General features: G+C 41.6%; 1 protein-coding gene and 1 long non-coding RNA gene across 4 annotated transcripts in view; both read right to left on the bottom strand.

Moving 5' to 3' along the window:
- igsf9ba (immunoglobulin superfamily, member 9Ba) overlaps positions 1-19,485 on the bottom strand; it is a gene marked incomplete at both ends in the record, with an annotated part of 51,976 nt that extends 32,491 nt beyond the window's left edge. Inside the window, 3 exons of the mRNA XM_079271416.1 lie at positions 162-308; positions 6,027-6,224; positions 19,422-19,485. Coding sequence (XP_079127542.1) covers positions 162-308; positions 6,027-6,224; positions 19,422-19,485 — 409 coding nt within the window. The remainder of the gene's footprint in view (positions 1-161; positions 309-6,026; positions 6,225-19,421) is intronic.
- A 1,591-nt stretch (positions 19,486-21,076) lies between these two features.
- On the bottom strand, positions 21,077-24,775 carry LOC306779961. 3 transcript variants are annotated; one of them, XR_013772133.1, is made up of 6 exons: positions 24,530-24,774; positions 23,430-23,485; positions 23,134-23,350; positions 22,836-22,990; positions 22,616-22,701; positions 21,077-22,395 (listed from the first exon to the last, which is right to left on the bottom strand). It is a non-coding gene; the product is annotated as an uncharacterized lncRNA (long non-coding RNA). The 3 variants fall into 3 exon arrangements; XR_013772132.1 differs by having other exon boundaries at positions 23,134-23,485; positions 24,530-24,775; XR_013772134.1 differs by lacking the exon at positions 23,430-23,485 and having other exon boundaries at positions 24,530-24,772.
- Between the last annotated feature and the right edge of the window lie 3,132 nt (positions 24,776-27,907).

Genomic DNA, 27,907 nt, shown 5'->3' with positions numbered 1-27,907 from the left:
TGGGGGGCGTGACAAACGCAATCTACTGTGGGTAATATACCGTCTGTGGATAAGTACCTCACACATCCCCACTTCAAAAAAAATCCAAACCATTCATTTCAGTGTACGTGACGCAGGTTTTCTATTTCTCTCAGGTCAGGCGCTGTGGGCAGGTGACTCACCATTGACTGTGAGGTGCACCCAGCTGCCGTTGTGGAAGGTGTCGTACTGTTGCTCCAGCATCAGGACCCTGCACTCGTACCAGCCTTGGTCATCGGAGCGCACTGGGTCAATCTGTAGGGAGGCCTTCCCGTGCAGAGAGGCTCTACCTGGAGACAGAAGAGGATTAAAAATCATTAAAAAGTCTTTTTCTGCTTGTTAAAACACCTGGATGCTCTTTTCAACTGCCTCCGAGTAGCTTTGCTGGTCACCACAGAGATCCATCAGAGCTTCATTTCAACCTTTTTTTCTTCTTGCAGCATCAAGAAAAACTGATTTATGATGCACTGGCTTTGCATCAAAAGTATAGCCTCCAAGTTATGGTGTAAAATAATGCTGTTGTTTGTCTTTTAAAGAGATTAAAAAGACAAATAAAATATATTATATTAAGTAGTGTATGTTATTAGGATTGGGTGCAACATTATATGAATCTCTGCTTCTCCCATTTCCGTTTTCTTGACAGAGGCTCTATAAACCAAGACTTTGAACTACTAGTTGTTCAAATAAGCACATGCTCCAGCCTATTTGCATGCACAAAGTCCAAATCGGGTGTGACAAACTAATTTGTTCTTATTCCTATTAGGGGGGGTTCAGTATAGTCTGGAGCCTTTCCAAGCACTGCAAGGCAGGAAAACACCCCGGACAGGTTGCCAGCCTCTCATAGAGATAACCGAGAGAGACAACCCCGAACACTTACTGTACTTTCATGCCTATTGGGAAATTTGGAGCCTTCAATCAACCTGGTTTCCAAGTCGTTGGACTGTGCGAGGAAACACAAAATGGATGCAAAGAGCATGCAGACTCTGGATACCTGCAAAACTCAACGGATTATGAGCGAAAGCATTCTGTTTTTTGTAGATTTAAAATGACTGACATTTAAAAAAATAAAAAATAGCTCTTTTTCCTTTTTACCAAGAGTTACAAAAGAAAAATCCACACCACTCTCATGGCTACAGTAAATATGAAGCTACAGCCAGGAGATGGTTAGCTTAGCATAAAGGCTGGAAACAAGGGGAAACAGCTAGCCTCTCTCTGTCCAAAGAAAACACGAAAATATGACGTTAATGTAAGCTTAGCAAAAACTGTATCGGGGAAGCAGCTGGCCTGGCTGAAATATCTCATGTGTTGCATTAATCTGTGCTAAAACCAAGCATTAAAATGTCAAGTTGTTGTTTTACGGGGGGTTATGTGCAGGACTGTTTCTCGAACGGGCAAAGTGCTTTTCTGTAACAAGATAGAAATATTAATTAGTGAGCATGCCAGAGGTTTCCAGGCTGGAAGCAGGGGGAAATCTCCTGGCTGTCTTCATATCTAACGTACAGACATGAGAGTGATATTGATCTTCTCATCTATCTCTTGGCAAGAAAGCGACGAAACATATTCCTCAAAATGTTTGAACTGCAACAGATTAAACATCACAATATTGAACCATAAATGTGACAGGAAAAAAAACTCAGCTACCTTCCAGTATTGGGATTCATGCATGAAACTGGATTTAAATAAAGTATTTGATGTCACTGTGGGAAAAGACCAGCCTACCACCTCAAAGAAATCATCTATTTCATATAAAACTTCTCCATCCCCGCCGCTTTTTTTTTTTTTTTTTTTTTTCAAGGCTGAGGATAAATTGGAATTCTAAAAAGGGGGAAATCACAAGGGATGAGAGAAGTTGAGGAGACCAGGCATGGTGACATCTTCAGCTGCTAAGCTGTCTGTCTTCAAGCCTCCAGCTCGCTGCTCACATGGCTGCCTCTGACAACCCAACAGACTAAAACATTCGCTTCTGCTGTCTGACGCGTGTTCGGAGATGGATCATTTTTCCAAACTTTGATGTGTAGATGTTCTGTAAGCACTGTTAAATCAAACTGTCAGGCAAATATATTGATGTTGAGGGTGGGCTGAATTGCTCTACCAGCACTGTAGATAAATGCAATGGATAGATACCCCAACCCAGGGATTGCTGCTGTAGTTGGGGTAAAAAACTGACGACCTTTTTTTTTGGTCAGCAGAAAATCGATGCAGCAAATAGGGAAGAGAGACGAGTCTACAGTCTGTAAAAAGGTAGCCTGTCTGTAAAAAGTCAAGTCTATTTTTGCCTGGGCATTGAAGTGCTGAGCGTGGTGGGTCGTGGCGTGAAGGGTGGGGATCAACCTCGGCTCCCATTTGTCAAAGAGTGAGAGGGTGCTGCTGTAAACAGAGTTAACAGCACTGTATCCACGTCAGGGACGGCCCCCCTCGCCATTCACCACTTACACAGTACTGGGTTCTGTCGGCTGTGAAAACAGATGAGCTTAAACCTTGTTTCGATCACGTCACAAGCTGTGTCAGATAGGAAAGCTTTGAAGAGGAAACACTACAAAGATCCAAACAGACAACGTTAGCAGTTTAAGTCCAAAGGAGCTCAGATTAAAAGAGGGAAGATATATGGCTTGGAAAGGTTAATTGTGCACTTTCATAAATACAGTTAATTGTGCACACCTGAAAGTAATAACATTTCAAAATATAGTCTTGTTTTTTATCCCTTGTTATAAAAGTGTTTACCGCCCTAATACACCTTTTATAGAGAGCGGACATTTTGACAATTCCATTTTCCAAAACCAGTCCCTGGTCACTCATTACTGTACTCTATAGTACTCTGTAGTCCCCCATAATAACAGAATAACAAGAAAATACCTCATTAATCCAACTCGGGAACATTCATGCATCACTCCAAGATGGTAAATGCAGCTAGCCTTTGTAGCCACGACAAATAAATAGCTCATCGTGTTACAGATCATGAGCAGTTTGTGGTGTAAAGTATCTTTTTCATCAGCTAAATTGAGTGAACTACAATTAGTATTGGATTGTATTTAGATAGCGATGGAGTGATTGAGGTTTTGTCAATATCTCTGACTTGGAATTAGAACTAAAGGCTGATTTATTTTTTTCCACTGCATATAATTACAGTCCACCATTATGATATGAAGACAGCTTACTATGACATGTTAAGATGTATGCAGTGAAAAATGTCTTCACTACACTTACTACATGCTAAGACAAAAACAAAAGCCGAATACTTTATACTGTATGTCAACATTCCGATTAATATAGGCTGGACATCAGATTATAAATACTGTAGAGACACATTAGCTCCCTACCTCTTATAACAGGAAGAAAACAACTTCGCACTTTCATCATTATCCTGTACAGTAGCATGCTGTGTGGCCTACATGTAGGAAAAGCTCCTGAGGGGACGATACCGCCCACATGTCCATATTATCCTTGTGCAGAGATGTGATTTAGATTTGTCCCAAAGCGGGACATTCTGACACGAAAACTTCACAACCTGCACATCTGAATTATTGATTGCGTCATTGCTTGAGTGGGAACAAATATAGATGTAATTTCTATATTCTGTAGCTGCAGGAGAAACTGGATATAATTCAGTCTGCATGGAGGTATGCACAAGTTCACATTTAACAGTGAGTTAAGACAAGGAAGATACACAACTGTAATCACAAATCTATTATACTGTTGGTGTCTTCGCAATGGAAAGTGAACAATGGTAGTGCTCACTGATCCAGACCAAATGATTGACCCATAGATGGGTTTAGCGTCACTAAAATCTGCACGGTGATAATATTTTGATTTGTCCAAACTGTAAGTGCAGCATTCATGGATAATCTCCTCTATTTTGGTAGCAGCTGTGTGAATGCATAACATCACATTTAGTCTATTCAGCAGTTTTATTCATATTAAGTGATAACAATCCATGGGACTAGTCCAAATGAGCTCTGAGACTGCACAGACCCAAAGAGCATCTCATGAGCTGACAGTCCAAGCGTCATTATCACGCTGTCGTCGTGCACATGCAATCCCTCGAACAAACTTTAATCAATGCAATGACACTGGCCATGTTCGTGTTGCGTCTGTTCACTGCTAATTCCTCAGCAGTGGACTTGACGCCGCATGGCAGAGGCCCACTAGAGCACGAGTGAGCAACGCGGAGTATGATGCTGTTTCTAAAGCGCCGGTCGTTCATACCCTGCTGCTGGTCAGGAGGCTAAAGCAAGCAATGAAACGCTGCAACAGCTTCAGCTTCGATACGGGGGCCACTACAAAACAAAAAAGCAGGGTTCCCCAGACAGTGAGTCACTGCCATTAGTCTTCTTTGCGGCGATGACCCTGCTTGAAAAGCCCATGGGGAGGAATTACAATGAAGTAAATATTTATACCCCTTTAAGTGAAAAAACCCCCTGAAAAATCTGTTATCTCCACATTGAGGACACTCACACGAGGGAGATGAATCCTTTTCGACAAGCCGTGCTTTGCCTTATATTTCATAGCTTATTACCAGGTCAGGCAGGGCTGTTGTACTTGCTAAAGAGGTGGGAACAGGAAGGGATGATTCTGACCCCATTCTGACAGCCAGGAGAGGGAGATATTTATGTTATCCTTATTTATAGAAACACTGGATCACATCTAAAAAGGGATTGCTTATCGTGACGAATCTACAAAGAATGATCACTGATGCGGTTCCCTCCAGCTCCGCAGAGCTTTGTGGCATCTTTCACTTCGTTGTTTAGTTTTTTATAGCGCATAGTAGTATAATAGTGCATTTGAATTGTATTGTGTTGTACTAACAGATGTTTCTATTATTTTATCAACTCCATTTATATCAGTGATGGTAGGCTAAATACCATTTTTTTTTAATAAATGCCATTCATTTGTTGGGTATAGCCTCATAAACACTAAGATGTTCATGCTTTATTAAAAACCACTGTTCTATGAACAACTTGTAGGGTTTCTAATATACTGTGTCGATTCTACACTATATATGCTCTGTGCTACAATGTGTTGGTGAGAATGCATCTACAATGCAGTTGTAAATTGCTGAGACACAGTTCTTTCTCACTGTGCACTCAGAGGCAGCAGATGCCCCATGCACAGCCCCAAATACCAAGGCGTCAGCGAACTGCACCATGCCTTATCATACTTAAAGTCCAAACAGCCCAAATACCATTCTGAGTGAAAAACAGACTGAAATCGCTGAAATCGCAGGACAATCTTCTCAATAAAATAGGATTGGGAGGTGCATGTAAACAGCACATTTACTCTGCAACATATTTAACTGGTTGTCAGAAATGGCTCTGCTCTCAGCTAGAAACTTATAATTAGGATAACTGCGGCGTATATGATGTATAACCAAAGAAATGTTTGCAGAATATAGTTTGAATGTAGTTTAAAGCTAAAGTCTGTAATGTCTTTGAAGTGATATATCATTACTATAGCTATCAGGTTGATGGACTCACAAAGGTAGATTTACCATGTTTGAAGGGGAAATATTGGTCAAGTTACATATGCCTGGTTAACAACACAGATGCCATCAAACTTTAATAAATGTAGCTAGCAGTTATCCAGGCCAAGACGTCCTCTTCTGCTCGTCTGTCTTTGTTAACAGTCCAATTAGTTGTGAGACGACGTCTACAACCGCTTTGTTTCACACACTGCTACCTAGTAAGGATATTGCGAAACTATTCCTTTAAATCCATGAAGTTGTTTTTGGCAGCTTTAAGTCAAAATGTCATGCTGTCCTTCTATCTTTCATGGTCGCTGTTTATCAGAGTCTACTGTGAAACTCTTGTTCTCAACTTTGTATCTGCTGCAGTGTCAACACGATAAAATCCTGTGGATTTAGTCTGCTTAGCAACTAGACCGATCGCGATCCTGATTCATTCCAAGATGCATCCGAATGCTCATTAATTCAAAGGCTTTAAACTAGATCAGTGAGATAAAAGTTCTCACAATGCCTCTGTATTCTGTCAGACCTGGATCAACGGACATCTTACCAGTGTACTCTGGATCCACATGAGGAGGGTAGAAGCGGAAGTTGATAAAGAAGGGAATAGGCACTCCAAACTTGAACCACTCCACCACATAGGGGGGCTGCTGGCCGTCCAGGGGAGGGGACACGTCACACCCCAGGATCACGCTCTCACCGGCGCGCGCCGTCACAAACCGGGGCTCCTCTCTCACTCCGTGGGCACCTGAGAGGTAGATGCAGAAGCGGCGTTTACCACAAACAAGGAATTTCAACGTTTATCTCATCGTGGGCTGAAGTCTGACATGCAAGACAAAAAAAGGTGCAGCCATAGTGCGACGAAGCAGACAAATCTCATTGCATCCGAGTCAGCCAAGATTAGTTTACAGCGATAATTGGGTGTCAATTAAAGCTGATCGACTAAACTACTGCACAATGGATGAAAACAACATACACTCATGGCCTGCACAGTTTCTGAATGGTCAGCATGCACATGGGTAAACCCTATTGTCATCTGTCACCTGCATCTGTTGGTGAGTGTCCTGTGGCTGTGCCATACTGTACTATCAATGATCTGCCAAGGGGTTCCATTGATCACAGCTGGCTGCTGCTCAGATAAGCTTTACTATGAGCACCGTCAGGCCGGGTGTTTAGCCACGAAAGTCCAGGCACGCTGCCGAGCGATGACCTATCAGATGACTGAAAGGTCGACGTACCTGCCTCAGCAGAACGCTCACTCTGGGAATGGATTTTCTCCAGCTGCCACCCCCGCTTTCATTGAACCGGCTGCATCTCCACCATCAGAGCAAGCATGACTACCCGCCCTCGCCCAGGGGGGAAATCGCTTCAGGGATCAAGAGACATGCTGACGTATCACTCCAGAGAAACACCAGCTGAATAACTTAACGCTCTCATTAGCAGCGTCATTTGCATTAGCGGGGCCGATTTTTACAAGGAGAGCAAATATGTTGGGACTTGGAGGTATTTGGGGCTCAGGCTTACTCAGGGTTACTGTGATGCTTCCCTGCTCTGTGGTCCGCCACAGTCACCGTCCTATGAAATGGAAATGTGATGTGATCTGTGCACGCTGCAATTAAAACTCACATATTATCAACCCAGTTCTTCTGTCTGAAAAAATAAAACTTTAGCCCCCCCCCCCAGGCCATATGCATCACTTAGTGATTGTGTTCACCAGTTTAATCTGCATTATCCTGCGATAGAGTTAATCCACTTTATTAGTTTCAGCCAGCACAGATTCTGGACTGCAACAGGGCAGATTTGACCAAATTACACTTTTTAAAAGTGGAGATGTGGTGTGCCAGTTACAGGCCGATGTCATGGAATCTGCTACTATTGTGCCTCTCTGTTCAGAAGGGAAAAAACAGCTATGCTATGCTATGCTACCCTGAGCTCTAAAGAGCGGCACAAACCAAATGAAACGCATGAATCAATGAACCTCAATCGACCGTTTAGATCTCGGTTAGACCAACACGATGGTACAAAAAGCAGCATGAGCCTAAAAACTAACCTTAAACAGATTTAATACCCAATAAAATACAATGTAGATGTCACAAGTTAGAAATCTCATTGCGGAGCTGATTGACAACCACAAGCCCAGAAAGAACCAAACTTCATGCACTAATTTGGAGCATAATAAAGAAATAATAAAATCGTAAAGCAGCATTTTTCATTAAGATGAAACTGAGGGGAGTCGGTGTTTGCTGAAGCACAGTGCAGCGGGTCAACGTGCGTGAAGTTTGCTGAGACCGATCGAGAGGGGAGTTGATAGTTGCAGAGAGCTCCTTTGGGCGTGACGCTCTGCCCTGCAAACCCGAACAACACATGACCTTTTAATGCGCTTCTGAGGAAACCTGTCCCATCCAGTTAGGTGTACAAACATAATCAGAAACATGCTCAACTAATCCTTTCAGGCTTGCCAAAAACCTGAAATTCACACCCGAGCACGCTCCATTGCAGCCCCATTTATAACACCTTTAAAAACGATTATAATAATCACATGCAACACATGCAGGGCTAGTGCCCGGGCATATGTTCCGAATAGTCTTGATAAATGCTCTTTAGTCTTTTGAATTATAGGTCAGTGAGTCCCAGCAATGGTTCATTCCAGTCAGAAACAACCGTTTCAGGTATTTTCAGGAAACAAAGATGTGTGGTCCGGACCAACGGTGTTCAATAACAGATTATAGCAGAGACTTTCTGAGTGTCTTTTGTCTTTACTTATGGGTCCTGCACTTGTGCTCTATGGCTTCCGAAGAAAACAGAGATCGGGCTCCCATCCACAAGGAAACACACTGGACACATTGTTTGGTTTGAGTAAGTAGAGTCACTTGACATGAAGCACAGGCTCAAAACCATGTGGCACAGCTGTGCATGCTGCTGAACTCCATTGTTTTCTCAGCAGACTGCAGCTCAGGTTGCAGATTCAGAAGTTTAGAGGCGCGGGTTTCTGGCTGGCATTATTTTTAGATCCTGGTGGCGGCGGGAGCACGTCTCGGACAGAGAACAGACTTTAAAGACTTGAGATAATATATTGGAGGTGCTAATAATTCTACAATTCCTTTACGGGATCCTCATGAGGGGGACAATCAGCAGAGGTTCGGTCACCGCTCTTGCCTTTTTTCATTTCCTTAATGGAGACACGGTGACCCAGTCGAGTTTAATGGGGCTTATTCAGGGGGAAATATTTATGCTCTCAACAACACATAAACACGATACAAGCGTCCATGTTTAAGGTCTTCCAAATAAACAGCACTGTAGATATAAAGGGATCAATGCAGTTAAGAGATGATGGCAATTCATGATTGCTTTGGCTCTGTAAATGTCAACTGAAGCTGAAGCTGAAGCTCTCCGTATACACACACACACACAGGTAGAAATCTGTTGAGTAAGATCTGGATAAATCCGACAGCTAATAAATCCAGGAGGCCAATATGTTTTATGTATCTGTACTCGACATAGTGGATTTACTGCTGTGATCAAATTCCTGAAGGCTAACAATTCAGTCAGCTGTCAAATACATCCTGTATATGGCAGGCAGTACATGTACAAAAGAAAAATACAATGCTCAATTGTTTAGTAGGTTAAACAGGCAGTTTACCAGTTTGATTATTAAGTGATTATTTTCTCGATTAATCATTTGGTCTATAAAATGTCGGAAAATATAAGAAAATGCCTTTTTCAAGTTCCTAAAGCAGAAGGTGACGTCTTCAAATACCTTGTTTTGACCGAAAAAACATTCCAAAACCCCAAAATATTCAATTTGCTGTGATATAAAGTCTCTGAGCTTTTTGCCATTTAAATTCATTCTGAGAGGTGAAACAATCAGATATTTCACAAAGAATTTTAATTAGTGTCACAGATTTTAGCTTTTTTTCTTCATACCTATTCCATTGAGCTTCTTCTGAACCCATTCTTGTCAATAAATATTTGTTGTTTTGTTTTAATGTGTTTTGCATGTAACTATGCCAACTATGCCAACACCATAAATCAACACAAGCCCGGAACAGAGTGCAGCGTCTACATTTCCAAACAACAGAGAAACAGAGATTCAGACATCATAATAAATTGAATAAACCATCTAACCTTCTTCTCCAGGCTTTTGAGACAAAGTTAACAAACCTGAGCACTGTATTTCAGGGTTTGGTCGCGCCATTTCAGGGAACATTAACTCTCTTAAGTCATGGTAATTTGTACAGTACAAAAGAAAATAGGACTGAGTTTCCACTCAAATCTCACAGCTCACATAATCGGTTCTCCTCCTGAATATCTCTGAATAGACCAACTTCAATGGCCAGAGGAAGAAGCCAAAGTAAGTTCTTTGAGTACTTTCTTATCACACCTTCCTTTCTAAATCACTAAAACACTATTTGTGTTTTGCTTTGATTTTTCTTTTTGCAAAAACTAATCACATTCAACACATTCTGGACAGGTCAGGGTCAGACTCTGCCAGTAAGATTATATTATCCAAAAATATCCAATTTAATATCATCCAAGTATATATATATATATATAAATTAGTTTCCTCAATCTGTAGAGGTCATTCACATATATTGCAAAATGGACAGGAGAGAAGATATCCAAAAGGTGTATTATATTTATAGTTCTGGATTGCTTTATGAAATCTACCGTCCACCTCAGCTTTCATAAATATAAAAGCAAGAAACTCTCTAATAATCCAGTCAAAAGCCAAAGAAAACAAAAGGCGTATTCTCATTCATCACTTCCAGTTCTAACAACAGATCAATGACGACTTGTTTCTTTCTAAATTCATTCCGCTCGCCGACAACAAACTGTACCAATTCTAAATAACTGTGTGAAGCTGTTGATCAGTACATTAGCAAGATTTAATTTGTGTCTTGACCCTTTCTGTGTTGGGAAACACTGATGTTAGAGCACAGAAAAGCAGCACATAAGAGGCTGGGATGATAAATATTTGGTATTTTTGCCTAAAAAAACGACTTAAACTATTAAATCAAAGTAGTATTTTGCTGTCGATCCAGTAATTGATTGATCGTTGCAGCTCTAGTGAGAGCTTTGATTTTACAACAGCTCACTCAGTCAACAATCATAACACTCTTTAGAGCACTTATCCCAGAGGTGCGTTGCTTCATGAGATAAATAACAAAAACTGAGCAAAGCACAAATGTGAACAAATACATTAAGAGCCGAGATAAGCAGTCAGAGCCAAATGTTTACCGATCCACACGATGTGATGCAACAAAATCATAAACCAAGAAGAGACAACTTGTTCGAGGTCAATCAACAGCTGTGCAAACCGGCACATGAATCATCGCAGCAAAACAGCGAAGGGGCAAGCGGGGTTAAAGCCGCGAGAGATTTTATCTGGAGCGGTTTTTTCAAGTGGCGGTCACTGAAAATGTCCCCCGCACCACACTGTGATTTCAGTAATGATCACAAATTTGTACAGTAAACAGACTCTCGGGGCAATTGTGGGCAATAATCAGAGAGAGCACATCCTGCGAAATGTTGTGACAGTAATGACGTCCAACAACACACTAAAACAAATTTGTGGAAATACGAGAACTGAGGGAGTTCAATGAGACAATTTTAGAAAAGCAGTGCTTGAATTTCCTGGTCGACAGTGTGTGTTTTGCTTCGTTTTCTTTACTCGGGCCCAATATTTCACCCAGTAAAAAACGAAACTCTAATATTTACCCCGTGCTCTGATTTGATTCAGTGTACGCATGAGGAAGACCATTGCTCACTGCAGTTAGAGATCTTGTAAAGGATACATCAAGCTGCACTTGTGCCATGTGCGCTCAGTGATGAGGATGTGAGGGCTGCTTGCAGGACAGAGCTCCCCATGTGGAGGATGTAATGGAATATAGACTGGACGGAGGCTGGAGAGACTCAAGGACGTGCAGCCACCGGGCTGGATGGGCCACTGACGGGGCGGTAATTGAATGCCAGCCTGCATGTGCTGAAGGTCACATCAGAGAATGGCCTGAGTGTGTGTGTGTGTGCGTGTGTGTGTGTATGTGTGTGTGTGATGGTGCTTGGGATATGCCTGTTTGCAGTGTTAGAAGAACGATTCAGATGATTTACCGTACTTTACTTGTTTTTATTGAAGTGAAATTAACAGTATCATCATCACACAGTGAAAATACTTTTAATAATCAAAAGTTCTGCATTAAAAACCTTCAACATTGACTGAAAGCATCCAGTATAGCAGTAAAAACAAAACCACAAAAAATATTTTCAGCTTGTGTTAACCTCAGAGCTTATTTCAGGCATCTATCCAAAAAAAAAAAAAACAGCCTCAGTGTCTCTGCTTTTACTTTTGTACGGGGGCAATCCGAGATGGATTTGCTCTCTTCATTATTTAGCTCTCCTTAATGGCAAAGTTCCCCCTTCAGACAGGCAACGCTCTGTCAGGGATGCAAAGGATGTGCTGACACCTGCTCGAACACACAGCGAGGAGAGATGTGTGAAATGGGCTTGGCTTGCCAAACACACAAAAGGGCGAACCGACATTGCTGGGCACTGCACTGCCAGAGGTGCACATTGTGGAGCTGCTTTTGGCAGCAGCTGTACATCCCAGAAACTCCTCAGACCGGCCCACGAATGAGGTATCATGGTTTAGCGAGGGTCTTTTAAATGAATTACACGTGGAGGCATGCAGACAGCTCTTGTTGGTGCTTTTTGTGTCTAACTACAGCTGGTTATAAGATTGAGTTCATTCAGCGTCGATAAGTCACATCTAAAAGTGTGAGTGAGCGAATTCAAAGCACACAGAGCTCCTATATTCTATGCAAGCTGCTCAGACATCCACAGCTCCACATATCTTCCAATCAATGTATCCACTTCCATATAATTCCCATTTCGCTCCCTCCCCCCTCTCTCCCTCTCTCTCACTCTCACTTCCTCTTTCTGTGACTCTCATACAAACACTCGAGCTGCAGTTCAGAGCCACATAAGTGCGCTCGGTGGGAATTCAACACTTATCGCTGGAAATGAGTGCTTCTTGGGCAGATGCATGTATGTGTTTCCCCAAAATAGAGGAAAGGCATTACATATTCAGGAGAGAGACCTTCCTTTCAGATGCATTAAATGTGTTCTTGATTGAAGATGGACTATGTCTAGCGAGCGTAACGGTATTTTTTAAGACTGAAGCCTATCTGTAACACTCATTATGTTTAATTCAACTTTTAAAAAAATGGTTTAAACAAGTGTATTATTTGGTCTATCTTTTTTAGGGCATTTTATCCTAAATATTATCATAATTTCCTTTTTGTATTTTAAGCAATGTTTTGCTACTTTTATCGCACTTTGTAATATTGTTTTAAAGAAACTAGCTTTCTAAAAAGAATGTGGCAAATTATAAAAATCTAAATAATACTCAAACAAATGATATTTCGCATTCGGTAATCAACAGACGCTGCTACGCAATCATTATTTCATGAACATAAAACCATTTAAATGTTGTTTTCACAGTTCCTGCTAGAATGGAAACATCAAGTCCTCATACGTATGTCATAGTTATAAGCATATCATGTTATATAAGTTAGGATTAAGTGTAGGAAAGTAAAACAACTTGTTTACAGTTGGGGAAAGATTACGTTTATGTTTGAAAGACACTAATGTTGACTGTAGAAGACAGTATGAGTACAGCAGATTGTAAATCCACCTGAACTCCTCCCTAAGACTTGTCATGGCGGCATAACAACGTTACACCACGTCCACCTTTGCTGCCCAGAGATAACCGTCATTATTTGAGACAGGGCAGACTTTGCTGTACGACACTACACAGTGGTCTACTGAGGTCTTCTGAAGTGGGAGATGAAGCTCGTTAGATGAAGGTTTATCTTCCTCACTGGGTGGGATTACACTCGGGTATCTGGAGAATTCGTACCAAACTGGAACAAAAATGATCTCGAATATTTTCAGACATTTTAAAATTGGAACAGCGACACATATTTTTTCTTCCACAAATGAGTTGGTAACAGCATGAAAGTGTAATTCTGCGAGATACGTTAGGGACTTATACCAAGCAGACTTTCTATCCTTCAGTGGGGGAAATATGAATTACTGAATTACATGATGGTAAGTCATTGACTGTTGTTTTTTTCTCTCCGTTTAAATCTTTGGCATTCCCTCGCTAGCCATTAAGTTCATTTATGGGTTGCCAGCCTGTTTAGTCGCAGGTCTGTATATCTATTTTTTCAGCTACATGATAAGACAGATGTACTTAAATGTTCAGATCATAGAACCAGACCTGCAGTCACATCAACACAACTATCATATTTTACTTCTATTGACATAAGCAGTACATGCTCTCAGAGAGATGATGATGATGTAGCGGCTGGCAGAGCAGTCCATCCCGCTAGAACCACATGATCTGAAAAATAACTGGCTTTCCCAGAATGCTGCAGGGTTTGTTTGAAAGGAGACTCTGCTGGGACTGGACTTACTGAGGGGAGGGGGGGGACCACCAGAAAGAGCTGGCACATGCCCAGTACTGAGAGTCTGCCATCCACAGCTTGAGCACAGGCACTTTCCTAAGCTCATTAAGCTTTGCTCCTGTGATTATGAGCGAGAAAGTACAGCAGTGAGAAAATATGAATAGGAGAGTTGTTGGGAAATGGTTGCATCAAAATCAGGAGGAAATCATTTCAGAAGGGGCGCGCCGGCATGTTCAAGCATCGGTCAAGCAAATATCTTAACTAAAATAAAAAATGGATAAACAGAAACGTCGGAATGTTGTTAAGAATGAACATTAACTTTGTTACCTTGGACCTTGAATATATTTGTTTCATAAAACAAGACAGTTTCTATTGATGACATGACATACACGGTAAAGAGTATTTTGAATTGGCTCCAACTCCAAATACATGTATATATATGTGTAATGTCATACGGTCAGAGAGGCCGTTTCACACAATGACTTATTTTACTAAAGTAGCTTTTTCAATGCTCTCTTCATTATTTAGCTCTCTTTAATGGCAAAGTTCCCCCTTTCAGACAAGCAATGCACTTTTACTTGTAGTGGAGTATTTCTACATTGTGGTATTATTACTTTTACTTAAAGTGACAATCTCGAAGATTTAAATTGAAATAAATGAAGGAGGTAACACGATGATGATTGACACATGGCCCACAGATGAAAGTATTGCAGTATTCAAATATTAGCAGTATTACCGAGGACTACAAGGAGTAAAACCAGGACTGAAATCGTAAGGATTGACACTTTAAGTGAAGGATCCGAACGCTTCCCTCAATACTGGCAATGTCTACTACTTGCCTTGTTACTATAGCAACACATATAGTAATGTCAGCACAGAGACATAACTGTCCAAGGTACTCAGCAGTTTACGACCTTTGCTGCATACGTTTGCTTGATCTCTCGTTTTATAAATGTAGCATCTAACCTCATCGACATTCTGAGAAGGGAACGAGAACATAAAGTTACAACATGTCAAATCCATAACCCCCAGTAAGTCAGAAATTAAATTAATACCAACTGCATTGTTCAAGTTTTGTATTTTCTTGTATTCATTGGCAGCATTGATTGCTTTTATATAGAACTGACCCAACCTCTGCAACCCTGAGGCACCGTATCATTTAGTGCCCGTCACCAACCGCACTGGAAACACTGCAATACTGCCAAGGCCTGCGAGAGCTCTCAGGGTTCACGTGGGCTTTGATTCTGATGTTGAGGGCCAAACAACTTGAAATGAATTGAGGAAATGTCAATTATTGACATCTACCATTTAAAAAAAAGAAAATCCAACTTTAGATTGTTCGAGTTTAGATATTTTATTAAAAAAACAAATGTTTCTCTTATATCATGGCAGTTTCAGAAGATTTGTATTCGGATAACGAGTACAGAAAAGCAGTCACAACATGAAACATCACTTAATGGCAAATCTAAACACTGCTGTCAAAACATTTCCTCAACATGGAGAGCAGCCTCACACAACGTCCCAGACTGCTCCAACATTCAGACGAAAAGTGAAGACAGCCCAGTCTATCTGAACCACAGTCTGTAGCTGGTTCTCCAGAGGCAGTGGGAGGGCTTTCAGACACTGCGTCGGTGCTACTGGGAGGCCTCAGATATGCGAGTGGCAGTTCTGACACCTTCACAAATGCTGTCTGCTTCTATACATTGCCGTCTTTGAACAAGTGTGCCTACAGAAGAAACCCAGCGACTAGAACAAGTGTGCCAAGCCCCGGTTCACGAGGGAGCTCCTGTGACACATCAAGGAGCGGGCTCACGAGAAGGGAGTTACAGATGAATACCATATGGCCAAAAGCCAGTTCAACAAAACGCTTAAAACACACCAAAGTCCCAGCACAGGACCTGAGAGGAGAGCCAGTCTGCCATCAGTGACTCAGGCTGAAAATAGTGCTTCAAATATACCACTCCCCGACACTTGCCAATGACATTTAATTGCCTCTGCATTGCCATCAGCATCCCTCTTGCAACACTTTGATTGGTTGCCAAGTCATCGTTGACTTTGCTGAACTAACCTCGAGTCTCCCTGTCCATATGCTGCAGGTACAGGCGAAGCTGATTGGGTGCAGGGAACAAGGCTGTTTACCGCACGTATGCACTGAAAACAGGCGTGCACTTAAAAAGCCCAACGAGGTAGCAGAGAGATGATGACATGCGATCCAGAAAAGCCAGTTGGAGTTATAGATCCATGAATGTGAAGGCTTATCAGATACCAAAACGCTGCAGAGCCATTTAGAATTACTGTGAGGAAGGATTTTGACAATGTTTTACTGTTTAAAATAATCTTCCAGGAATGTGTGCCTGTTGGTATTTGATAGGCCAATGCAACGCTTAGCCTGTGGGACTGCGTTCTATTATGAAGTGCTGTTGTCTCTCAGACCACGGCCAAACTAATTTGTGCACACTGTCCCAATCACAGCAAAATATGGTGTTTCCTTAATTTGTAAATCAGCATTTTTTTGCCAAGAATGCACCAGCAAGCAAAACAACAGAGAGCCCCATGCCTGTGTCTGAGTTTCAGCCACGTTTTTTTCAGTCGTCAGCCTCCCATACATCTGATGGAAAAGTCACACTTGAGTGATAGTGTGTTGTGCTCTGAGTGCTGCCAAAACGCAGGTGACCTACACTCGATACTGTGCCTGAACGCATCCTGTGTAGACACAGACAGAGCACTGGAGCTGCTGCTGCTCACACTATACGCCTCTTTTTGTATCCACGGTGTAGCACAAATTCAAATTCAGGCCAATCATCATGTAAACCTCTGAGCATATCTTACTTTTCATACGACGTACCCGCCTGCTTGACCCCTGCTTCAGTTTCCCGTTTCAGGCAAATGTCTCAATGAGGGAAACATTCAAAACAGATGACACTGTCTCTTATAATCTTGACACACTTTTATGTTGGGATTCTGTTCACTGGCTTCACCTTCCACTTTCAACACCATCCTGCCAGCCATGAATAATCCCAGCTAAACTTGACCCATTTAGACCCTCAAAGATGAAAACATCTCATGCATCTGGGACTCTACTTGTCAGACAGCCTCTGTATGAACACAACTCCATATAGGGCTGTAAGTATGCAACTATGATATTCCCTGGTTAAAGAAAAGAGGAAAAATAATAATTGAATAATTGAATAAAATGCTCATCACAGCTTACAATACCAAGCCAAAACTGATTTTTCTTTTTTGGCAGATACAGATCTAGTTAATATACAATGACTAGAAAAAGAGAAAACATTTGACAAGACATGTTACTCTTCTGATGGATGGATTTCAATCTATTCCATTGTGCATTCAATTTGGCAATGTACATTTTCAAATACTTTTGTTTGCAGATGCCACATTTATGAGCATCGTGTCTTTGTATGGGAAGAACACAACTTACATCTCACCAGCAGATTTATGAAGATGTCAGCCGATGTAGTTACCATTAATTCACGTGATAATAAACAGTCATGAGAAATATGCTTACTTATTTTCTTGAGTTAGATGACAAGATGTATACCACACTCGTGTCCGTACGGTAAATATTAAGGTACAGCCAGCAGCTGGTTAGCTTAGCTTAGCACAAAGAGTGAAAACATGAGAAACAGCTGGTTTGGCTCCTTCTTAAAGTAAGTTATATTTTACCAAAGAAATGTCATTCAGTGGATTTCCGTACATTGGGACAGAGCCATACTAGCTGTTTCTCAATGTTGTGCTGTCTTTATGCTAAGCTAACCTTCTGCTCGTTGTAGCTTCCTATTGAACTGACAGACATGAGAGTCGTATCAATCTTCTCAGCAAGAAAACTAATAAGCCCATTACCCCCAAAAATAGCAAACTATTCCCTTAAAAAATGAGCAATGATGCAAAGCCTCAGTCAATAGTTTATCTCAATGTTTTAAAACACTACGACTTATTTTCTAGCTTTACTCCTTTGGTATCTTTATCTTTTACTCAACCTGCCAAAGGATTACGCTGCAATTAATGTGTCTAACTTTGCATTTATGATATCATAGCTGCATAATTAATGTCAAGCCTTCCATTCTGATGAGAGGTTGGTTTGTTGTCTTTATTGTTCGCAAAAGGTGTTGAAAAATAAGTCACAGTTGGTGTTAACAAGCATTTCAGTGGTGCTGTGTCGCATTAGACTGGGCTCAGACACCATATTCTGAGACACCGTAATAGAAGTAGCCCATGCAGCTCTCATTACTGGTGCACTACGTTGTGATTTGTGGCTCCCTGGTGCAGCTAAGCCTCTTCAAAAGTGAATCACCTTCAGAGCAGTGCCCATAGCAGACAACGTCTTTGAGTCGATATTATTAGGCCACATCAATGCCTTCATAAAATGGAGAATTGCCGTTTTAAACAATCACACCTGTGAGAGAGTTCTCTGTTCCGAATTCAAATGTTCCACCAGAGGAAGTTTTCCACATTGTGCTCGGCTTGGACCCGACTGTCATCACAGGAGGAGGCAGACCTGTGAGCACACCAGTTTCGACTGGGTATGTGTGGGGTCATCGGGATCAGTTACCAGGCGTCAGCTTGGCACATGTCTCCCCCCTCTGGACACGAGTGGAAGAGCAAGGTTAAGTAAGTGCATGGGTCAATACAGACCGCTCAGGGAAAAAAAATATGAACAAAAGGGATATTGTGCAGTTCGTTGCTCCAGCAATGACCAGTTTACGAGCCACTTAGATCAGCACTGCGGGCGAGCCTTGCAGCCTGCATGTGCTCAGTGCATCAAACACAGCACTGTGACCGGATCCATGTGCAGTGTGAGAATTCAGCTTGTGAATCCCGTGCGTGCAGCTCTATCAATTCAAGAGTGCATTTTATCTGACACTAATGCATTATTTAGTTACTTTCCCATCTTGAAGGCTGAGACGGTCACACCCCTCTCTAGAGAGCTCAAATGGGACTGCTTGCTATGATACAATGCACACATCCCCCCCCCCCCCCCCCCCCAACCACCACCACCACCACCCCCCTCCTCAGATGCGGGGACGTTATTTCCGATTTGCTCGTTGTTTTATCACCCAAAAATGAGCCTCGTGGATACCACAATACAGACCGATCCCCCCCAACACAGTCATCATCAATCAACCCATCTTTGTCATGGTCAATCATTGTGGAGCATGTGCATCACTGGCATGTGATATCCTACCTCACATACCATGCACATGGGCCAGGCCATTTTAAGACAATTGTTGTTTCTCCTGATACCATTTCACCAGGGCTGAACTTTCACGTGACATATGAGATATGCAGCCATTTGTTGGGATGAATTAGCCCCACAGTTCATATGACCTAATGTACAACCAAGAAAAAAATTGTCAAGCGACTGCAAAGACAAAAAAAGAAAAAGAAGAAGCATCACCAAGCACGCACGGAGATAGCAGACATCATATGTGCGGCACAATATATATTGCACTTCAACTCACCTTGAGCGGCCGTTCCTCTGGTGCTGAATACACTTGCTATCAGAGTGGCCACATACCAAATCATAGTACTATTGCCGACCAGCTATTACCACGCAAAGTGCCCCGTTCAACCAATCTCTCATATTCGACCTTGCACCTCACGGTCTCTCAGCGAAAGCCCCTTCTCATATCCTATTTTCTTTCCTCGTGGCGTTTCCCTTCATCCCTTCCCTCCCCCGTCCTTCCATCCGCATCCTCTCCCGAAGAGACAGAGCACCTGCACCGCCGCGTTTGGAGTAGACGGAGCCGTTTTACGAGCGCATAGTGAAACCAAGTGTGAGAATGCCGCCACAGGTCCGCCTCTTCCGTCATCGGATTGGCTGCTGATTGAGGCTTTGGGGCGTGTATTGGCTCTCCGTACGCCCCGCACCCCGAATGACAGGAGAGCGGCCGTGCGCCGATTCAAGGTGAGTTGGAGCGTGCCATAGTAGTGGAACCGCAGTATCATGCGCATTGACAGAGAGACGTGTCCACATCTTTAAATACCTCTCCTAAACTGGTCCCACGTGAACCATCACCGCCCATCATCCACGCAGCCTTTCTTTTGCTTTTCATTTTTGCGCTACTCGCCACATCGGTGTTGGCACCGTCCGGTTATTCATGGTGCAGGTTTAACGCATCTGCAATGAGAAAGAAGGGGAAGCTGGTGGTTGTGTGTGACTCATCTCTGTCGCTCACCCATAGCCCTCGGCTGTTGTCATGTCGCTGTCACCGACATAAAACGCTCTTTCCCCTCCTCCCCCCGTCGCTACCGCGCCGTGTCTGGCTTTATGTGATGGGTGTGGCGACCGATACAATACCCTTTGCCTGTTTTTTTGTTTTTTTTCCTCGATGGCCGCGAGCGCAAGGATGCAGCTCCATCACGCTGCGCACACATGGTTAGCACTGATAAGGTTGCCTCGCTTTCACTCCCCCCCCAGTTTTCTACATGCAGAGGGATCATAACGCCTGTGCGCGTCTGGCTGCTCGACATCGGCGCAGATCTCCCCAAAATAACGCGGACACCGGCTGCTGCTGTGTTACTGGAAAATAAGCATATGAGTGATCTGTCGCTTGAGAGGATTTCTTGCAACTCGATGGTATTTCAGGCGAATTTGTCACAGTCACAGTTTTGTCTCGACATCTCTGTCTGTCTGTCTGTCTCCCCCCATCCCTCCCTCCCTTCTGTTTTTAGAGATGTCATATTCCTGTCTGAAATCAAAGAAAATCTTGAAAGGTGCCTAAATATCAAAGACATTCTCCATTTTGTTTGCAGACCTTGATAGTCCTGCAGTAAAATCCTGCTGAGTAATATTTCCACAACACATTTGAACATTTGTATCACTACACTCAAAAAAATAATTCATTGGATGAACTCAATTAAATTGTGGGCAGGTTTTCCACCGAGGAAATATAGTTAAACCTAACTTAAACTAAAAACATCCATGCAATATAATTAAATTGAGTTAGTCCGACTCAATTTTATCAAATACAACCTAAATAAAAAAATACCATTCATGAAATGAAATTGATTTGTGTTAGTCCAACTCAATATAGTACAATTCATTGGAAATGAATTAATCAGGTAAAAAACTTTTTTTTATTTGACCCCCAATTAAGACACATGAGACAAAACCTAGTTCAAGTGTTTTTTATTGAAAATGCTTAAATACATTAAATATGGTACAAATCTGATCATCCATGATTCTAGAGCCTGCATTTCATTTTTTAAATATAATTTGTTTTTTTTTACAAAAACACTGATCAGAAAAGGATAGCAAAAAAATTCCAAAATGATCTATACAGTGCATCTTTCATCGTTTTTAAATATTAAAACAGTAGTCTTGTAACAGCTCCACAACTGGTGACAAATAAATACCAAGCTATCCCAAATCCCTTGGCGCCACAAACAAAGACGCCATGAGGGTGGAGGCTATGCACTGCTCTCCAAACAGGGAATATCATTGCACTGCAGTGTAGTCACTCACCAGAAACTATCATTTCCAAAAAGCACAAAACTTCCTGCAATCGATATGTACAACCACTATTGCAAGTGCTAAATTCCCACTACTTTGGTTTGTCAAGAGCAATACAGCTGTTTTCTTTCCTACCAGTACAGATGGTAGTACAAAAGGACTCCTTTACACTGAAGAATAGCCGATGATGTATTATCATGTGCAGAAACAGGCAACTTGGACCACTTTTGGGCTACAACAGTAAAATCACAAAACATCCACAAACTAAAACTTATAGATTATAAATAACAAGGATACTCATAGTCAATGGAAGTTACAGCGTATTGAACCGTGTTAGGGTCCATTTCAACTCGAGTAGAGAGTCATTCAATCAGACAACGAGGAAAATGGACGTGCAAGTTGACGTTCAAGCGTAATCACACTCGAGTTGGGATGTGGAGGTGAATTGGGCAAAACTTTCTGCGGGTAAACACTTAACCAAGCTTGCAGTGACATGTAAAAGTTCCGTAATTTACAGTCTCTGGCTTGCCTCTGTGCAGCTTAGTCAATTTTTTCAAAATGTCAGAACCAGGAAAACATCCATGAGGTCATGGATTGTCGTTGACTGGGCGGAAGATGAAAGTAGAAAACATCCAAAAGATCTGACAAGGTTCTTTGGCTTTGTCACTTGGTGTTCACCTCTTGTGCAAACATCTTGATTTTCAGCTCCTGTATCTTAGAATTCAGCTTGTGCCCATCCAAATTCATTATGACCTTCTGGAGAAGCTCAAAGATGTACTTGAAGTTGTCTGGAAAGCTTAGATTAAGGGCACAAATTAGCCCAAATCATGATGAACGCCATGATGACACCGTCTACGTTGTTCAGGACTTTAATGCAGTTGATCAAGTCCCACGTCCTCTGGCTCCCAATCTCTTTGGATCATGTAAATCCTTATGACAGTGAATGCGATGTCCCTCACTGCATCCTCAGCGGCGGAAGCCTGACAACAACACAAACACAGAAAACTTGTGTTTAAACTTGTGATTAATCCACAAACATGTGTGTGTATGTGTGTGTATATATATATATATATATATATATATATATATATATATATATATATATATATATATATATATATATATATATATATATATATATATATATATATGTGGGTAACACTTTGACGCTACATGGGAAACATATTGCGATAAACTTACCAGATTGATAAAGAGTCTGGATCTTCATTGAGGTAGGCTTCTCAGATGCACTCCCTTTTGGTGTTGATGTCATCACACTAAAGGTTCTGGATAAAAGCAGAATAAAAGCAGGCCATTTACTATTCATCAAATGTTTTTAAAAAAAGCAGATATGGACAAGAAAATATTACAATAACCACCCCAATACAGTGAAACTAATATTGTATACATATGTACTAACCAAATCATTGATGGTCAGGACATCCTTGACCTTTTCTCCTTCACACCTCCTTTGCTCTTTAAGCCCTGTATCAGGGAGTCTGAGAAGAGGTCCAGCTGTGACATGAACTTTGATTGAAATGGCTTGGTGGTGATCAGCAGGAACTCTGCATTGACCTGAATAACAAACAAAATACAGCTGTTTGTTACTTGTTTATTATAATTACTATCACATTATGTGGGATTATTAGATTCAAATTGCGATTGTGAAGCCATTAATCATCAAAATGGTAAACACATAGAAACACACATTTACTTACTTAACTTTGCTGGAACAGGGAAGGGGCCTCTGCTCCACAATCTCTGGTTGAATGTGCAGTTCAGCATGTGTGATTTAGAAGCTTACTCCATGTATTAAATGTACATGGGCAATGTATGGACATGTATAGCGATAACTGCCCCTACAATGCCCATGCAACAAGAAATACCTGCTAGCTAGTTCCAAACTGCATTCTTTACACTGCCACATGCAGAGTCCTAAAGAGAATAAAGATAATTAGTACATATCAAACTGAACAAATAACAATGAGAGATCAGCTTGCATCGAGCATATAACCTATTACGTGCTATCATTAGGAGGTTGCCTCAAGAAGCTTGGTAATGCTGATCAAACTGCAAAAGATGAGATGAATGTATTTGTGGAGGGAAAGGCTGTAATAATCCAAAGTTCACATAAAACAAAGTCAAGTCAAAAGTGCTTTAGAGCACTCACAGATATAATGTTACCATTTAGAATAGACTAGCAATTCACCTTTTACAGCAACACTAAAGCTACATACAACAGCAATCAAATCATGCAAGCGTGTTAAATAAGATTAAGACAGTCATTTTAATAAAATATCAAACAGTTTGCCTTGAAAACTCATTCGCACTCCTGCCTGCGTTCACACAGTGTAAGGTCATAGAAATACAATGAGTAGAACGGACATCGATGTTTGTCTTGGTCGTTTTACTCGTTCAAAAGAAAATAGTGCTCAACACTGCGCATTGACCGTAGTATAACAGAAAAGTTAGCCCGCTACATCGATCAGTTCTTCACAATGACGACGGTACACGTACAAACTGCCGCTGCTCTGATCCCGTTACATCGGTTTGAATGGGAATGTCCGTTCTACGCTCGTTCTATTTCTATGGCTGCTGCGCTAAAACGCCGCTGACTTCCGTGTGTTCATGCATCAGGTGCCCGCGCGAGTGAGAGGAATTCAGCGGTTCTCATGATTTATTCATATTAAACATTTTTCAGTGACGAAAACGTGGCTAAACCCACTACAACTGAACGCCCACTACTAGAGAGAGTGGCCTTCTGCGGCCTGGTCTGCCTGCCGACATTATGGCGCTGGAGAGGGGGAGACCGTAGTCTGCTCGTTTAACTGCTCTCCTACTGTTTTTTAGTGCATACAGTTCATAAGGAAGCCTTCTGCGCTGCGTCCAATGACAGTACCCTGATCTCTGGTCTGCTCTATAATGCTAACCACGTTGGCTACCTAGCTTGCTAGCTAGCCTGTGTTGCCTTCGATCTTATTAAAAACGGAACAGTCGTGTGGCTAAGTTATCACGTCTGTTCCACACATTGTGGTCATTATTACAGAATGGAAGCCTTCATTGACAGCGAGGTACAGTCTAAACTACTACAACAAAATATATAAAGTTACTTACCAAAGAATGGACGGTCGGTTTGAATCTTGCTGCAGTCGGAAAGGGGGGAAAGACACTGAGAGCACGTGATCTGGTACAGGCGCAAGGGGTAGTCCCCCAACCAAACACATTTATTTTGAGTTGATACACACCATCCAACCTAAATAAATCTAATAAATGAAAGTATTCATGCATTTTATGTTAGACCCATTAAATATAAATGTGTTCATTTTTTAACTTGATATATTTAAATTAATCAAACACGATTTAAATGTGTCACCTTTAAGAAGGGCTTGAATCGTTTTTTTGAGTGTACTTTATAATCAGGTTTGACTGGGACTCATGGGCAGTCCTCTCCTCTCTGAGATGACAGGCCATACACGTTAAATACAAATGGAATGACAAATTAAACAAATGAACAGCAAGCGTCTTATTGGGCACCATGAGCTGCCAAGATCAGCTTCAGTGATCCATGCCATGTTACCTCCAAGTCTCTGAAACTATAAGCAGGGTTGAACATTGTTCTTCCCAAATAAACTCGCTCATTGGTTGTTGTGGCTCTCAGGGGACATCTCAGGTTGTGATCTGGTGACTGTGAAGGCGGTATTATGTGATTTACATCATTTCCGTGTGTTCATCAAACCACTCTCAGTGACCCCCGTCTTGTGCGCTGTAAGCATTTGCATTTGTAATGTTTCTTCTCTCATTTATGCAAGTTTGTTCCCTTTACTTTGCGTTACCATTGCTCTAAAAAATAATAAATAAAAAAAAATAAATAAAAAAAGTTTGCCAGGTGATTAACAAGCTAGAAAATAATAAGAAAGAAAAACATCAAAAAGAAAAACATGACTTTTTGTTAAACTCTAGATAGTTTCTATTCAAATGAATACATCTGAGAAGAGAACATTACTCTTTGGTTGAACTTCTCACTGCTCATAGACGTTCAACCTGTGAAAAGGGGATGCATGTAAACATTGCGTATCTTTAAAAGTGGTTTCGAGACAAAAATATTGGGAAGGACGACACTAAAGCAACAGCAACCGGCTTTGCACATAACAGATTAATGATCAGATTTGGAGATGAGTAGCATCTGAGTGATGCTCTGCGAGCTCCTCCCCAGCTGGGTCCACCATGCCACATATAGCACTGCACATGTTTCAATGTAAGCAGGTGTATATAGGTGTTGGAAGCTAAAGATAACTACAGCCTCCTCTAAGAAATGATGCGCATACGAAAACAGCACGACCACTGCTGAAGGGGGAAGCTTTACTCGATGGCATGTACAACTGAAGCCATGAGTCATAAGTTATAGATCCTAATTATCAACAGCTGGGGCAGGGAGTCCTTGTTTAATGGTAGCTGTGGGACTAAACAGGAGAAATAGAGGGCTTCACGTTAACTCCACTGAGAGGGCTGCATGGTGGAATTGTTACCGTCAGTGACCAAGCCATTTCGAAGGTGGGGCATCCGTCAGATTCTCACAATTACTGTCAGGGGAGGTGTGCAAGAGTGTGCTGTGACTGCTGCGTGGCAAAACAAGGTCACATCACCTACACAGCCCCCTCCAACCCTCACCTAAAGTTACAGAAGTGCTGACACAACACCTGGACACACTAGAGGCCGATACCCCAGTAAGTATAAAGCCTGTTTCCACAGTGACACATGCCATGACATAATAGCATTTGCTTCACAAGGCCATGGGAGAGATTGTTTATTTGTTTCCCCCCACCATGATAGAATTTGATTGCCTAAAAGCCAGAGCAGAGAAAAGATAAGAGCAGTTAAAATAATCTCTTATGCAACAGAACTATTAGTTTCCCAGCCCATGTTAAGGGAGACTGGATGGCTGTGTTACCAAAGGGCAGCAAGGCAACATGAAATGTTCCTAAATTTTGAATGCATCAGGGACCAGAAGCACTGGCCAGAAAAACAACTTTTGGATTATTTTCTGCAAAAAAAGAAAAAACGTTCATGCCATGCATGATTCATCAGATTCCTCTTTTATTGAGTTGGATGTTTGTGCATGTATGCAGCCTCTCAATGATCAGAAAGAAGGATATTTCCGTCAATGGTTACAACGATGCAATGTAAGAAGCTCCATGGATCTGAAACTAAAGAAATAAGAAGTCCGCTTTATTGGTTGACCTTTTCATTGTATCAGCTGTACAGTTAAAAGTTACAGCTTCGTCTTCTTTTGACGAGCAATTTTGTTTTCTGACAGATGCTGCAAGGTAAAATCAGAGTCTCGGTGTCTGTAGTCTGTCAGGTGCCCTGCCAAAAATAATGAAATGAAAAATGAATAATTTGTCTTCAAGTAGCACATTCAGTTTATTTTCTGGGTCATTGTCCGGTGGGATCTTCTCAGTCTGTCAATCCTGTGAGCAGGCATGGTTTTGATGTCCAGTTTGGTGAAGGCCACAGTTTACGTCCACTAAAGCAGAAGAGATAATAAAAAGAGAGAGTACAAATATGGCATTCTCTATAATGTTCAACCAAAACAAAAGCTAATTCTGCTCCTTTATTCTCATGTACTGTAAATCCGTACACGTGGTGGTGTGACTCAGCATCGAGCCAACAGCTTCCACAGATGCTTTAGTGACAGAGACATATGGATGTGTACACTGAGGGCCCCATAACATCAGTCAGTCAGCCTGCAGCTGACTAACCTGCCGAACAGATGTTCTGCTGCATGCCTGTTTATGGTGTTTTATAAGCGCTACATGTCCTTTTAGTATCACACACACACACACACACTAAAAATAATTCATGCTTTTGTCCAGTAGTGGTCAGCAGTGTCTTACACAAGATACCAGCCTTACTTTTCATTTGTGGGTTTATTTGTATTTATTGTTTTGTATCTAAATGTAATTCAGGACTATAATGTAACAACATTCCCTTTCACCTTGGAAATCCTCAGACAAACAAGTCTATTAATGCTTATAAGAATAATCAAGACGTTATGTCAGAAAAATGACCTTCAGCGTGCATAAACATTTCAGCATTACAGTATAATGAATTAAATGCTTCTTCAATTCCATTCAGGGATTTCTGGACATTCTACAATACACTTCTGGATTCATCATATTTGCAAATTAGCTGCTGTATATTTGCCTATGTGCTCTGGGTATATTCATCTCTTATTGTTATTTTTCATATATGGAGCTACCAATATGAAAAGAACCCCCCCCCCCCCCCTCTTGTTTTGTACTGACGTCGACTGTCAGCTCTCACGCATTTCACCTTGACAAAGCAATCAACGGCTTCACAGATTGAGATGTTGTATGTGATAAGTACATGCAAAATCTGATGGGCAATCAAGTTTCATGTAATTAAACAGGGTGAATTAATGTGTTCATCCCTCATTTACTGTTTTAGTTACTTTCTGGCTACATGTGTTAC

This window comes from Melanostigma gelatinosum (genome assembly GCF_949748355.1).
Source record: "Melanostigma gelatinosum genome assembly, chromosome: 7".
In the NCBI taxonomy this organism is placed as follows: domain Eukaryota; kingdom Metazoa; phylum Chordata; class Actinopteri; order Perciformes; family Zoarcidae; genus Melanostigma; species Melanostigma gelatinosum.
This window is presented reverse-complemented; position numbering and strand designations above follow the sequence as displayed.